Genomic DNA, 15,484 nt, shown 5'->3' with positions numbered 1-15,484 from the left:
TATCATGATGTAATAATCCTCTCTCTTGTCCTTTAGTCAATATTTACCTGGTAGGCCAATATATTATAATGCTGACTTCAAAAGAAGACTCTTTATTTTACCTTCTCTAAGTGTTGGTTTTAGATACTTGAAATATCAAAACTGGAAGTTGAGCCGTCTGAGACTCTTGGCTGAATTCATGTAAAGTTCAGTTCCTCGATCGCAGGGCAGGTTTCACTGCTCCCAGTGACCCAGCGACACAGCTGCGTGCCTGTCAGAATGAGGCAGCTAAGCTTGGAGTCATGCTGGTTCCTCTCAGCTTTCCAGACAGCCCTCTCTGTGGGAAACAGATCTGTTATGTTACCCCATAGCAGCCAGGATCGCTTAAGTGTACTTAAGTGTTCCTTTATGTATTACAGCTACAGGATTGGGCGGAAAAACCTGAAGAATGCCCTGTAGGAAGGTGGTCTCTGAGTGTCACACCAGATGAAGAATAAGGAATCTTAAATTATTTTCTTTGCTTGAACCCCTTTTTTCAAGCACCCCATATTTGAGCATTGTTCCATTTTAAAAACTGAGGGAAGAATTATCCCCCAGTGAAGGAGTAGGAGGATGATAAGTAGCTACACAGTTTGCAGATAAAATGTGTGATACCTTAGTACTGATCGTTCAGGTCACCAAAGAAGCAAATGGTACTATGTTAATAAGTTCTTCTGAGCCAACCTGGGTGTGACTCAGGACTCTGTCAGTGAGTCATAATGGAAAGGGAATTGATTCACTCATTAACTGCCAAGTCCGCAGGTAGACTAGTTTCAGGCTCAGCTGGATCCTGAAGTTCAAATGAGGTCATAATTCTTCTTTTCTTTCTTAGACTATTACTTTCTATATTGGCATGGTTATGTAGCATAGCTGTTTCCTGGCAGCTCCAGGTTTATGTGGTCCTTAGTGCCTGGGATCCCAGGAGAGAGACCCTCTTTCCTGGAGTTCATATCATTTATCAAGTGTATTGTTCAACTTAAGCAAATTCAACACTATGCTTGTATCTTCCATGTGTTTCTCTCTGCCCATTGTGTATCTTTAAACTGTATATTTATTTTATTTTATTATTTTATTTTTTCGAGACAGAGCCTTGCTCTGTTGCCCAGGCTGGAGTGCAGTGGCACGATCTCAGCTCATTGCAACCTCGGCCTCTAAAGTTCAAGCAATTCTCCTGCCTCAGCCCCCTGAGTAGCTGGGACTACAGGTGTGTGCCACCACACCTGGCTAATTTTTTTATTTTTAGTAGAGGCAGGGTTTTGCCATGTTGGCCAGGCTGGTCTCAAATTTCCTGGCCTCAAGTGATCCGCCAGCCTTGACCTCCCAAAGTGCTGCGATTACAGGCATGAGCCACCATGCCCATCCTATATACTTATTTTACATGTATACTCTTTTTTGTAATCTGTTCATTTTGTACATTTTCATACACACATACATGTATATGTAAGTATATACATATGTATATACTCTTGTATGTGTATGTATATTTTTATTTTCACATACACTATATTTGATAGATGATTTACAGTATGTTCAAGAATAAATCTTAAGTTTATAACCTAACTACCCTCCTTCATTTAAGGTACAGTTCTAACAGCCTTGGTCGTCTGACCAACTCTGGTGAACCTGATAGGGAGGGCAGGGCCTGTTAAAAGACAGCTCCACCAGGAAGGGAAGAAGCAGTTCTAAAAGGAAAAAGAAAGTGGGTCCTTTACCAGAGGGAAAAGATAAACCGACTATTGATTCATTCATTCAGCAAGTACTTCCTGAGAACCTATTATGTGCCAGGCACTCTTCCAGGCCCTGGGCGTACAACAGTAAACATTACACAAAAGGCCTTACTTGCCGGGAGCTTAGGGAGAGAGATAACAAACACACAAGCCGATAGAGATATGCTGTGATAATCTGGTAGTGCTGAGAGCTCTGAAGAAAGACCGCGGTAAGCAGCAACAGGTGTGGAGTAGTTGCTTTACAGTGCAGGTGGAGGAAATGGGGTTGGGGGGTGGTGGGGAGTTGGAAGAGGCAGACAGGTGGAGGAAACAGGGGGAGGGGGATAGAGGAATCTCTTCTTAGTTTTGGGATTCTCTTTCAGTTGACCCAAATAAAGTAAGGAAGATTTTGATAGGCAGATCCTATTAAGACTATCCCAAGCATAGGGAAAAGTATGAGTCAAGCCAACGTCTAAATGTCTTGAGGGAAGATCTGTTCAGGGAGTGGAAAGAAGTCTCCCATGACAGCTGCATACAGAGCATATGAAGGATGGGGCTGAGGTTGCTTGGGGTGTGACCCTGCAAGGACATAAATAACAAGCTAAGAGTACCTTTCCCAGACCCACATTTAGAAAGATCACAGCAAAGTGTGGAGGGCCAGGTGAGGGAGCACAGAGGCAAGGTAGGGCAGCCAGGTGTGGGCTGAATAGGGCAATGGCCAGAGGGAATGGGAAGGAAGGGCAGAGCTTTCAGAGGTTGTGTCTGCAAGATTTGGGGAATAATTCACTTCTAGTGACCTAAAAGGATTTGTTCATCACCCAGAATGAGCCATATCTTCTTATGTTTACTCAAAGATAAGAAGCCTTTAGAAATGGGAGACATCTTGGGAAAGTGGTTAATCTTGTTTATTCACAAGACAATTTCATCATCTTTTGCTATACAATGAGGAAGGCAACAGTAGTGCGGGTCACAGGGGGAGGTGGCCAAGGAAGGAAGAAAGCAAGACTGGACCTACATTGCAGGTCCTGTGGCCTCTGGGAGTGACATACATTCTAGGAAAGGACTTCTGGGAGGGAATGCTGTGGCTTTCCATGCCAGCCTGATAGTCCTTCTTGTGCATTTATAGGCAACTTCGAAGTGGGAGTTCACATTGCCGACGTGAGTTACTTTGTTCCGGAGGGATCCGATCTGGATAAAGTGGCTGCTGAGAGGGCCACAAGTGTCTACTTGGTTCAAAAGGTAAAAATCCATCTCCAGTTTCTTTTTTCTTGCTTTGTTTATTTGTTTGTTTCCCTGGAAAAGTGTGTGCTCGCTGTTATGACATGTTCTCCGGAAAGAGAAGCCAAAGAAAGACACAGGTGTTCATCCGAGGCCTCACCCCGGAGTGGCCCTGCTATATAAGTAACTGACAGATACTCAGCTTCAGAAAGAAAGGAGGCAAAATACCTGCTTTCAAACGATTCTTCCAAAGCAGGGCTTGGCAAACTCAGCCGACACCAGCCACTAGTTTTTGTAAGGTTTTATTGGAACTCAGGCACATGCATTTGTTCATGTATTGTGGCTGCTTTCACACTACTTCAGCAGAGTGGCATGACGATTTCCTGTTACTATAGGCCCTTTAAGGAAATGTTTTCAACCCCTGTTCTAAAAGGTGGGAGCCAATCTGGTCCTGACCTGCCCATTACAAGATAGCCATGGGAGTCTCTGAGATGGAAAAGCGAAGGGAGATGAGGAGGAGTCTGAGCTTTTCCCTCTCATCCTGACTACACCACTCTTGGTTAGTTGCTAAGTGTCTACAGAACTCCCTAGACTCATCTGTGAAATGCAGGGATTGGACAGATACATCTCAAAACGTCCCTTCCATTCTATGTACCTGTACCTGGCACATTCAATGGTAACCATGAGAATCCATTCCTTTAACAAGTATATATTGAGCACCAATTATCTGGTGGACACTGCAGTAGGCCTCAGAGACAGGGGTTAATGAGACCAAGCATGAGTAAGTTCTGCCTTCCACACTGTGGTTCATGAATTCTGCCAGGTTTCTTTCTCTTCTTTCCCTCCTCTGATCCTCTGCTCATTTGCTCATCTTCCTTCTTTGGCCATATCTGGACTTCCACTTCCTTTCTAGCTTTTTAAAATTTGGCAGTCCAATTTGGGATTCTACCTGTACTAGCTTGAGGCCTCCTGCCTCGCAAACCCACGCACTAGGACATGATTCTGGTATTTGCTCATTGACTGCCCGAAGGTCGGAGGAATATCCCCACTGTCCACCCTAGAATGCACCACCATAAGTGCATTCTGGAATTTCTGGGCTCCACTTCTAGCAAAGTGCCTACTTAATGTCCACAAAGGTATTGGCACTTCTGGAGCAAAAGCTATCCAGGAACACCCAAAAGTTTCTAGGATTTCTGGTATTTACCAAGTGTTACTGAGAGTTCCTCTCATGTTTTCAACTTGTCTACCCTGAAAACTAACCTCTCAAAAGGGAAGAGACTAGTCTAGGCTTTGAATGCAGCCATATCCTCTAGGGCTGAAGATCCTGTTGCCTGTGGCCCAAGCTTAGTTCCCCCAATGTAGCTGAGCTGAGCTTTTGACAGTGATGTCTTCCACCCCGTGGTAGAAGTCACCCTGTCTGAGACCCTTTGTTTCTGCTACAAAGGGAGCTAGCCTAGATGGGCTGTCTTGTCCCAAAGGAAAGCCAGAGCTGTTATCTGCCATAGCTGCCTTCAATAAGTGGAGGTCCTACCTAGGAAGACCTGGTACCTCCTCTCCCCTGCCCCAGGACAGTACTCTCTGTATTACTGAAACCTAGAATGTTTGAGCAAAACCCTAGCTCCACCTGCTCCAAGAGAATTGGACAGCCAGTTTCTTCAGAAGTACAGCTTTGCCTGCCATTCACATTAGGTGATCAGAACCACCATGTACATGTTTTCTGCCATCCCATAAATGAGAATAGTGAATGGAGAGGAAGACAGAGTTGATCAGAGCCAGGAAATTCTGAGTCAGAAGCTGTGTGATCATCAAAACCCCGTTCCAGGGAACCGTGTCATGGGCAATAGGTAATCTCTATGCACAGTGATGCCTGAAAGACCCAGCACCTTCAGTGACCAATTAGTGAGGATAGCTAGCTGTGTCCTCATCTGAGCAGGGGGAATTCCGTACCGGACTTTGCTTGTGTCAAACATACTGTGTCCCTACCTGACCTCTGTGGCTGGCCTAAGCCTCAATGCAATGTTTAAGAACTTCTGTTTGACCCCCGGCCCCTCACAATGTCTGTGACACCTGTGTCCAAGCTCTGGGCAGGTATAGGCAGCTTAAGAGAATGCAGCACAAACTTCTGACCCGCAAGTATCTCTTAAGCACACAGGGCTTCCTGCCTGACCCCCAAGCACCAGCCGCTGCGCTCTCCTTTTATAACTAGGAATTACTTTTCAAAATCAGAAAATGAAAAAATCAAATTGGGTTAAGTAATTAAGCGTGTTTCCTTTTCTGTTTCCTTTGGTTTTGTGTTTGTCACAGTTCTAGAATTTCTCTGTGGGACTACAGAGTTGGGGCTCTGTTGCTGAGTTGTGAAAGCGGGGAGCTGGGTGGAGGAAGGGCCCGCATGCGTCTGCTGCCCAGCACTGCCTCCAGCTTGGCAGGCACAAGTGGCGCCGGCCCGCAACCTTGGACAGCAGCAGCTGTGCGCTCTGATTCCTTTGAACCGCTGCTCTGACCTTTCTTCCTACTCGGTTTTGTTTCTTAAAGGACTGTGTCCAGGAACTTTTCTGCTGTTTTCACTTTACTTTGCCTATAAAGGTCTTCTGAAAAGCTGGATGAGCTGTGTTTCCGCTCTCCAGATTCTCTGCTTTCTCACTTGGCACAATCATTTCTCCCAGCTTCATCACACAGGGAAGAGGGGCTGGGGTTCCAGTTGGTTTCCCATCTATAGGGAATGTGGCACTGATTTCATTCAGATCTGTAAGTGACTGATGCCAGAATTGCAATCTTAGCTCATTATCTAAACTGTAATTGGGGGATTAACCTGTGGAATAGGACAGTATACAGCGTAACAGGTCTTGGGTCCAAATACCATCTCACTGACTTTTTAAATGAAATTCTTTTTGTTGAGATTTTGCTCACAGTAATAAGTATTTGGATATTCTTGTTAACAATAGGATATACTCAGGACAAAAGATAAATTTAAATAGTGTCCATTTAAATATCAGGAAAAAGCTTTTTGACAGAAGATGGTTCCATTAGGACAGGGGACGGCTGCCCACCTGAACTTTGGCCTGTCCTTCTCAGAAGGATACAACATTTGCTCAGTTAATGCCTCTCAACTGTCTTCTCTGGGAGATAAATATATTGTAATCGCAAAGTTTAAGGTAATTTTAGAAAATAAGCGAATTAAGCTTTAAAAGTAAAAGAAAACCTAAACAGTTGAAACCTAAACCTAAATTTTCTGCCTACTGGCCCAAGCATTCATGTTATTTTAGGTGCGAAACAGCTCAAGTGAAAGTTCCCCATAAATCTCTACGATATTTTATTGGTACTGCTTTATAATAGAGATCAAAGATTGGGATTGGAAGCCTGTCTTAATGTAGAGTCCAAAGAGTTTTAAGATGTTTCTTTCTGACACCAGCAGGTTGTCAGATTGTTGATGTTTTGTTAATGTCAAACTGTGTAGCAAAGAGTTGATCAGATTCTGAATTCATGGAAGTGTTGATATGGAAAAGAAAACTCTTTAAACAAAGATGTTGGCTGGCAAGTGAATTAATCTATTTCCTTTAAGTTATTTCAGTGTGTAAGTGGGGAGCTAGCTGAGAGTACCTTGTTGTTAAAACCTCGAAGTCCTGAGAGAAAAGGGGTAAAAGTCACCAATTCTTAGACTGCAGATATGGGCTGCGATGGCCAATGGGTTATCGCACTGAAGGCCTGAGCGGGTGTGGGTGGGGAGCCAGCAAAGGCCTGGGCTGAAAGGGGCAGAAGAGGCCCTGCAACCCCTCCAGGTGGTGGAGAAGCCCCTATGACTTGGCTTGTGGGCATCTGGCTCCCACGTCACTGCTAGTCCTTCCTGCTCCTCCTTGCCTGAATGATTGATTCTTCCCTTCTGTGGCCCTTTGTGTTGGTCACAGGGCTGTCCTGGCTAACCTGCTGCTGAACTTGGCCAGCCTGCCCGCTGTGGCTTTAGCAGATGTTTCTGCTCTCTGAGACTAATATAAGATTTTATAGTCTTGTTGGTACCCCCACCCAGCTGCCTTGGGCTGTAGTGTATTTACCCAAATGATCAGTTTCTCTCTACTCTCTCAAGACCTGGTCCAGAATGCTTAGAAAGTCAGTGTCCTATCATCACTGTCCCTTTTCTCCACGGCCAGCTCTTAAGCTCTGCCCTGACTCAACTTTGGTCCTAGCCCCAAAGCATGCTTAAGAGGGCTTAGCATCCTTCAAGCCCCGTTTCCTTTTCTGCTGCCTGAAGTCCTTATCAGTCTTCATCTCCTTGGTATTTGTTGAGTACCAGCTGTGTGTCATGTTCCAGGGATGTAAAGATGAGACAGATTCTGGTCTTGCCCTGGGGAAGCAGAGGAGGTGGACAGGTAGCAAACACTTGCAATGCATCAGGCTACCTTCAGAAGTGCCCCAAAGGTGAGGAGGTGTTAGAGAAGAGAGAGAGGTTGTATCTGCCTGGGCTGGTGGTGGGAGAGGAGCGTCTGCAAGGGCCAAGAAGACTTCACAAAGCAATTGTGTTTTGAACAGTGTTTCACATTTTGAGTAGAAAATTTCTAGATAAAAAATGGGCAGAGAGGGCATTCCAGGCAGAGGCTAGAAAAAGCATAGAATGTTCAAGGAGCAGAATGCAGTTTAGAATTGTTAGGGTGTGTGTTGTAGAGAGAGCCATGGATGAGGTTACAAAGAGAGGCCTGGAGTGGTAGGCGAAGGAGCTTGGATTTTGAGGGCAAGTAGAGAAGCGATACGATCTCCTTCGACCAAAATAGAAAATCACCTTAGCAACTGTGTGGTTGAAGGATAGCGAGGCCAGAGACAGGAAAATTGTCATCAGTACCAGGGCCCTTCCCCCCAGTCACATCCTCTTGAGACTCTGAGTAACTACCCCAACACAGAGATCTTTGCTCCCAAAATCTTATGAGAGTTTACCGATATGGTGATGTCCAACTGGACCCCAGGAGAACTAGAACAATAGATGTCTTTAGCCTAGTGCCAAATGGACATTCTGAACAAGCAGCATTTCATTTACTACATATTACAATTTCTTCCCAATTCTGGCAATGCATATCACACGAGAAGAAGTAGGGAGAAGCAAAGGGCAGGGAAAATGGAGAAGTTAGCTTCCCACTGTGACCTTTGCTGTCCCCTTGGAGACAGGGTTCTTCTCCTGCTTCCCCGTGGGGAACCCTTGGCCACCTATGACCTTAGCCACTGAACACTGAGGGTCCAGGCTTTTCCAAAAACCCCTTGGCCCCATCGAACCCTTTAGGCCCTCCTTCATCCACAGGACATGCAAAAGTCCATTTACTAAATTCAGCTCCTTAACTATTGGGAAGGTAAAGCAGTGTGTCCTAATATAAATGGAATTGCAGATTATCATTGAGTGGAGATTAGTAAGAAGATGCAAAAGTCTGGAGAATAAGCAAGTCTTATCTAGAATAATTTCTGCTCCAGAATTGTCACTGATTTTTATCCTGAGAGAGGAAGAGAGACATATCCACACTTGAACAGTGGAAGGAGGAGAGGAAAAGACTCATTTGAGAGAGTTAGAATGTCAGATCTAGGCTTGGGAAGTGATTGGATATAGAAGGCAGAGAGAGGAGAGTGAAGAATCATAGGCCAATCCTCAGCTGTGTTCTGGGGGCAGGGGTGAGGAGTGTGGTGAGGCATGGGTGCAGTGTTTTGATTTTTGGTGGTTTTGAGGGAGTGGTGGTCGTTTGCTTCCTTGCTTATTTAACTTGGGACAGAGCGCTGCTCTTAACAGAGGTAGGAAATGTAGACAGTGGAACAGGTGAAGAAGGGAGGAAAATGCTGAACTTTGTCTTCTCCATGTGGAGTTTGAAATGTTCATGGGACGTCGAGTTCCTGGTGTCCAGAGGGCATTGTAGAGGTATGTGGAGTCACAAGGCCAGAGGGCCAGGCCTTGGACATGGAAGACACTCATTGTGAGATGGCGGGAGACCAGGGCACACATGTAAAGTGAGTGGGCCTGGGAGAGACTGGCCAAAGGAAAGAGCTGGTAGGTTTCTTGCAACAGATTGAGTCTGATGATCTCAGTTTTCTCTGTGAAGAAGAGTTGAGGTTTTCTATTGAGAAAGATTGAGAAGGCAGTCAAGTAAGAGGTCTGAGGAGAGTAGTAACATTTTGGAACCTCATCTGAGGGGCGTGGGGAAGGAACTAACAAAGACAGGTGAAAGGCCTGCCAACCCTCATGGAGGTAAGAACTAAGACAGCTTAGCAACTCACCTCCACATGGCCCAGCAATTTTCTCTGTCACTGCTCAGTGAGGACTTGCAGAAGTAGGAAAGGCCGATTTATAAGATTGATCATGGGGTTTGTGGAGCTGGGATAGTAGAAGTGAGGGAAATAAAGAACCTTGAAGGAATTATCCTTGTGGTTCACACTGCATAGCGAAGTTAATGAGGACAAGATAGGATAAGACTAGGGAAAAGGATCAAGGGGTCAGGGAATGTGTGAACATTTGCACAGTTTTAATGATAGCCAGGAATTTCCCAACTCCTGGAGAGACCTTTCTTTTCCAGTCCGACATGGTGTTCCACACTTATCACCCTGGCCCCGAGGCTTTCAGGAACCATGGCAGGCCTCACGTAGCTGACCTGTGTGCATGGACTGTTACGCCATGGTCCAGGTGAGTCTCCCTCTGACATACGGGACTTGGATTGGAGAAAGCAGCTGATCAGAAGGGGCTGCCTGCCTCTCCTTTCCAGCCCTCCTCCACAGGGATCCTGCTGTGCCTGGGGTTGTGGGAGAGCACATTCACCGTGACGCTGGCAGGAATTAGGCCCCATTTATGAGAGACTGATGTGCCAGACCACAAATGTGATTGTAACCTCTTAATTCCTTTTCCTTTGAAACAGAGGAATAACCATCTATTTACAAAACTATATAAACATAAAGAGTGTTTTCTATGAGAATTTCAACTCAATTCTGCTTTAAGACCTGGTAAATGGGGAGGGATTGCATTGGGGAGTTATACATGATATAAACGTTATGCACATGTACCCTAGAACTTAAAGTATAATAAAAAAATAAATAAAATAAAAAAATAAAAAAATAAAAAAATAAAAAGATTTTTCAATTCACCATTTCTTACTGAAAAAAAAAAAAAAAAATTAAATATAATAGGGACCAGGCGTGGTGGCTTACGCCTATAATCCCAGCACTTTGGGAGGTTGAGGCAGGTGGATCATGAGGTCTAGAGATCGAGACCACAGTGAAACCCCGTATCTACTAAAAATACAAAAAATTAACCGGGCATGGTAGTGGGCACCTGTAGTCTCAGCTACTCGGGAGGTTGAGGCTGGAGAATGGCATGAACCTGGGAGGTGGAGCTTGCAGTGAACCGAGAGCACGCCACTGCACTCCAGCCTGGGCAACAGAGCAAGACTCTGTCTCAAAAAAAAAAAAAATTAAATATACTAACCAAAAAGTTTTAAAGTTCAGCTTTTTCATGAGCACTTAGATTGGTAACTGACCATTGCAGTGTGATTAATAAAGTGTCTTTTGTGTAAGATACAGGACACCACACAATTTTTATAGCCTGCACAATCACTGCATGTGCTGATAAGTTTTAGGAGGTAGTAGCCCAGTGTAGCTTATACTTAAAATACTAGTTGTTTATGAAGTTTTTTTGTCGAGATGCTTAAATATAAGTCTCTAGTGTATTTCATAAAATGTTTTATGTGATACGGTAAACATAGAAAAAAAGAGGTGATCCATCTCCTGGGCAGAAGCCAGTCAGTTGTCTACACACTGGAAGTGCCTACCATGCATCAGGTGTAGAGAGAGACAGGAGTGAGGCTTGGCCCTTGCTCCTGAGGTTTCAGTGTCCGTGGCACTCGAGGCACCTGAAGAAGCAATTAGGACAGTGTGGTAAATGCAGCTGAAGAGCAGGGAGGATGGAGTAAGTGGCTGACTGTGTAGGATGGCCCCAAATCATCTTTGAAAGAACAGGGGAGTTGCATAAAATACAGCACACACTATTCCTGGGGGATTTTGGATAAGCCTTTTAGCAGTGGCAATGAGCTGAATCTGAAAGGATGTACAAGAGTTTGCCAGATGTAAAATGTCTAGAAAGGTGTTCCAGAAAGAGGGACCAGCACAAGCAAGAGCTGGAGCAGCACACAGACAGGTGAAGGGGGTGCAGCGGGAAGGCCCATGTGACTGCTGTTGCCAGTGCCCCGGGAGAGGGCCAGGGCACAAGGCTGAAGGGAATGCTGAGCCCAGTGACAGCACACCTTGGACACCATGGGCTGGCCAGTGAGCTGACTTTCACTGAGCGTCTTCAGTATTGTTCTACCAATAAGAAGACCAAGACTCAAAATTTTACTAACTTGCCCAAAGTGTACAAGAAGCAGTCGGCCCAGGATTAGCCCCCAAGCCCGCAGGAAAGGTGGCAAAGCCTTTGCCCTCTTTCCTGCACCATGCCGCTGCTGAGTCTATACTTCTTCACTTATTGGTAAAAAGGTCTTTAGACCTTGTTGTATTTTTTTAAGTGGTGAGGTCCTTTTTGCAAATTATATCTGAACCCCAAATTCCAACATATAGAAACAGATCAGCTTTTCACTAGATAATTAGCATACATTTATTTCATATTTAAATGTAAAACACAACACCAATTAATGAAAACAGTGACTTTCTTTTTAATGAGCTCATTTATTTTGGAATGCTTACAGTTGACAGAGAACTTGCAAGGGTAGTACGGAGTGGTCCCATACCCAGTTCCTCCATGTTAATAATCTTACGTGACTACGCTTCATGTGTCCTAACTCAGAAACTGACATTGGAATATTACTGTTAGCTAAACTCCTTACTTTATTTGAATTTCACTAGTTTTTCCATCAGTGTTTTCCTTCTGTTCCACGGTCTAGTTCTGGCCCAAGTTATAATGACTTTCTTTTAACAAACACTAAAATATGAAGTTAGGAACTATAATGCATTATCAGATGCTCAGTTTTGTGACTTAAAGTAAGATACTGCCTTGAACACTTAGAAGACACACTAACTATCTGTACAAAAGGCATTACTCCCTGGACTAATGTCATTGCAACAAGCATGCTGGGTGGCTGAGCAGCCAGTTACCAAAATACAGATATCAGGTAGTCATTAGGTTTCATATAGATGTTAAAAGATGTGGCATTTTTTAGAAATACCAAACAATTGCCAATTATTTGTTACTGGTTTGGGCCATGAGTTCTAGAATTTACTATTCCATACCAAAGATATTTACTTTACTAAAGTAGAGTACAGTTGCAGATACTTCATGCAGAATAAGAAGCTGCTGGGGTTTGTTCTGTTTCTGCCCATAAAGAAACATAATTTGCTAAATGTACCTCAACTACAACATGGCCGCCCTTTGCATATCACTTCTCAGTTACCTAGCATGGGGTTTCAGTGTTATCCATGCTCAACACTGCAGGCCAAAGTGGGCCATAGTAAGTGTGTTGAGTAAATGGCTAGTACTGCTGATGTTTTTAGTTAGAGAGATGGGGTGGATGGTCCCAAGAAAAATATGGGAAAAGGAACAGATAGGCTTAGATAGGAGAGAGTTTTTGAAGTATCTTCAGGAGATACAGGTAGAGATATTCATTTCATCTTTGGAGTACTAGAAAAAAATAAGTAATATTTTGGGACCACTTCTAGTCATCATTTGAAAGTAAGCTGAAAAACAATTTTTAATTAAAGAGTATATACCGTTGACTCAGTTTATTATGGAAAAGAAAGAACAATAAGGAGAATAAATGATTTAGGCTTAAAAAATGGGAAAATGGATAACTACTTGATCACAATGTTTATCTGGGAAACCTGGATGTATGACGCTTTCAGTTTTATCACTCCAGTGATATTTTAGTGAAGTATTCTCTTAATGTTCCAAAATGTAATTTGGTGAATTGCAGTATATTCAATTACTAAAACATTGATTCAGCAATAACAATAGCTTATTTTACTTTAACGAAATCATGTCCAGAGTTTACACTCAGCCCTTGGGCTCTTAAGTATATGTATAATTCAACTGGAGTACTTATATCCAAAAGCACAAGTACTTCTTAAGTCTGGAGCTTCAGGTTTAGTAGATAATACAATGTAGCTATTTTCCATTGCTTGCAATGTGATTTTTGTCTTCCTTTGCCAGTTCTCTTCACTTTCCCAGCTCACATTCCCATTTGACTCTAGAGGCACATGGAAAAGTATACAATAGTGTGGTCTTTCTGCAGAGTCTTTGGGAACAGAGCCACCTCCATCTTCAGCTTACTCTGGAAAAGCTGAAGCTGTTCACCAAAACTCTGCCCGCTGGGCTTCTCCTAAGCAGGTTGGAGAAAGGTGCTCATGGGCCTGTGCTCTATTTACAGGTGGTCCCCATGCTTCCCAGGCTGCTGTGTGAGGAGCTGTGCAGCCTCAACCCCATGTCTGACAAGCTGACCTTCTCTGTGATCTGGACACTGACTCCAGAGGGCAAGGTAACAACTTACACGTTTTCTTTCTCCACTTACCCCTGTTCCATTCCATGAGTCATGAAGTACTCACCATGTGCCTGGCACTGGCTTTGGTGCCATGGTAGCAGGACAAGGGAGATATGGAGCAGCCGTCATAGAGAAATGTCAGAGTCCCTGCCTCAGAAGAGCCGTCGGCCCCACTTAGAAGGCAAGACTGACCCTGAGCACTTTGAACAGGTTTCATGTCTGTTATCAGGTGAAGGAAGAAATTGAGTAAGCAGAGTGATGCCCGGGAGGCTAATGCAGGAGACAGGGTGTAAGTGGGATTGAATGAGGATTGGCAAAGGCAGGAGGGGCAGCCCAGCCTGCAGTTAGCAGAGCAGAGCCTGTTTGGAGGTGGACGTTAGGTAAAGTGGGAAGTTTACATAGGTGGAGTGAAATCGAACTGGAGAATCACAAATGAATTGTAGGTGTTAGGGTTCCGCTGAAGTGTCATGAGAAAGCTGATTGTAGAAAGGTCAGTGGTGCATCGTCATGCAGGATAATTGGCGCTGTGAAGATGAATTAGCAAGGTAGTGCTATAATCAAGGCACAAGGTGGTGAAACCACAGACCAAGAACAGAGAGAAGGATGTCAGCAGGGATTCCTAAGCATAGGGAAAAAGATGTCTGTGCCTGTTAGTGGGATGTGCCTATGCATATCGTAGGGAACGATAGGAGAGAAATACATGAAAGAGAAACTAGTCCCCTCCCCGCAACCGAAACAACTCCAAACATTCAGAAGTAGGGTCCTGATTAAGTAAGCCCTGGTGCCTTCTCAATGGAATCTATGCAGTTATTAAAGTTGTTGACAGAGACCATGGAAGAACATGGGAAGTGTTTATACTGTAATATTAAATGGAAGTAAAAAAAGATATTTAATTATAAAGAGGTTCCAAATAAAGATAGAGGATCAAATACCCACATTTACTTTCATTCCCTCCCAAAACCTCACTAAAACAACAGTAAAGGGATTTTTTTTTTTTAAGACATAAACCCACAAGGACAAAGAGAGTGGGAGAGGAGACAACAGCAACAAAAGTTTGGAATCTGGGTAGCAGATGGATGAGTGTAACTGACTTAGCAGTCCTGAGAAAGCTGAATCCTGAGCCAGCAATAGAGAAAGCCAAGAAACAACCCGGTTTACGCAGAAGAACCCTAAACAATTCAGAAATTGACAGTACCAGATAATTCTAGAAGGTGGGGGAGGGGTGGGGGAGAATGAGGCTAACAACCATATTGAAAGTTTATTTTTAAAAATTGCCCCTCCTGTAACTTAGCGGAAGACCAGAAATGTGTTCTCTAGACAGGGTAGAGTAAGAGGTATCTGAACTAGAGGACATCAAACATGCTTGATGGCAGTGACACCTTGGGGGAGATTGAGTGACTGTTGGCATACTGAATGTTAAGAGTATCAGCTTTCTTTTTGCTGCCAGCCCTAGAATTCTGGTCGCCAGGCCTATATCCATGAGTTGGGACGTGGAAAAATCTCTGAGGAATCTGAATAGCGAGGAATAAAAACATAAAGATACTAACCTTAAGAGTTTCCCAATCAACAGCCCAGCTGTCTCTCCCTACGGTAAAGTTTACAGACTATTAATAAGCTTCACCCACACAGTCAGAGCTTTTTAGGATTTCATTTCCATGTATGAAGAGACAACCCGAAAGAAGCTTCTAATATGAAATAGGGAAGCTGTTACTAATGCATTGATTCAACAATAGCTTTATTTTACTTTGATGAAGCCCTGTCCAGAGTTTACACTTAGCCTTTGGGCTCTTAAGTATATGTATAATTCAACTGGAGTACAAACAAACAGGAAAAAAGTAAACAAACAGGAAATGAAGAAAACATGCAGGAAAAAGTAACTAGAATGAAACACACTAGCAGGGAAAAGAAATTAGCACTTATATCTTTAGGGAATTTTTTTAAAAAAGAAAGTAGCTGTATCACAAAATCTTGATACTTTAAAAAAGAAACATTTGGAGGGAAAAAAAGAGCTCTTGGGAATTAAACACAGGTTAGAAGAATTAGAGATTCAAGATATCTATTGAAAGGTAA

At 43.7% G+C, this 15,484-nt stretch overlaps 1 protein-coding gene across 4 annotated transcripts in view; it reads left to right on the top strand.

The window, feature by feature from the left end:
* Positions 1-15,484, top strand: part of DIS3L2 (DIS3 like 3'-5' exoribonuclease 2) — a 373,789-nt gene that overhangs the window by 276,349 nt on the left and 81,956 nt on the right. For all 4 annotated transcript variants that reach the window (XM_033229839.1, XM_033229837.1, XM_033229838.1 and 1 more), the window contains exons 11-12: positions 2,851-2,963; positions 13,304-13,411. In XM_033229839.1, coding sequence (XP_033085730.1) covers positions 2,851-2,963; positions 13,304-13,411 — 221 coding nt within the window. The remainder of the gene's footprint in view (positions 1-2,850; positions 2,964-13,303; positions 13,412-15,484) is intronic.

This window comes from Trachypithecus francoisi, unplaced genomic scaffold (genome assembly GCF_009764315.1).
Source record: "Trachypithecus francoisi isolate TF-2019V2 unplaced genomic scaffold, Tfra_2.0 Lachesis_group13, whole genome shotgun sequence".
In the NCBI taxonomy this organism is placed as follows: Eukaryota; Metazoa; Chordata; class Mammalia; order Primates; family Cercopithecidae; genus Trachypithecus; species Trachypithecus francoisi.
This window is presented reverse-complemented; position numbering and strand designations above follow the sequence as displayed.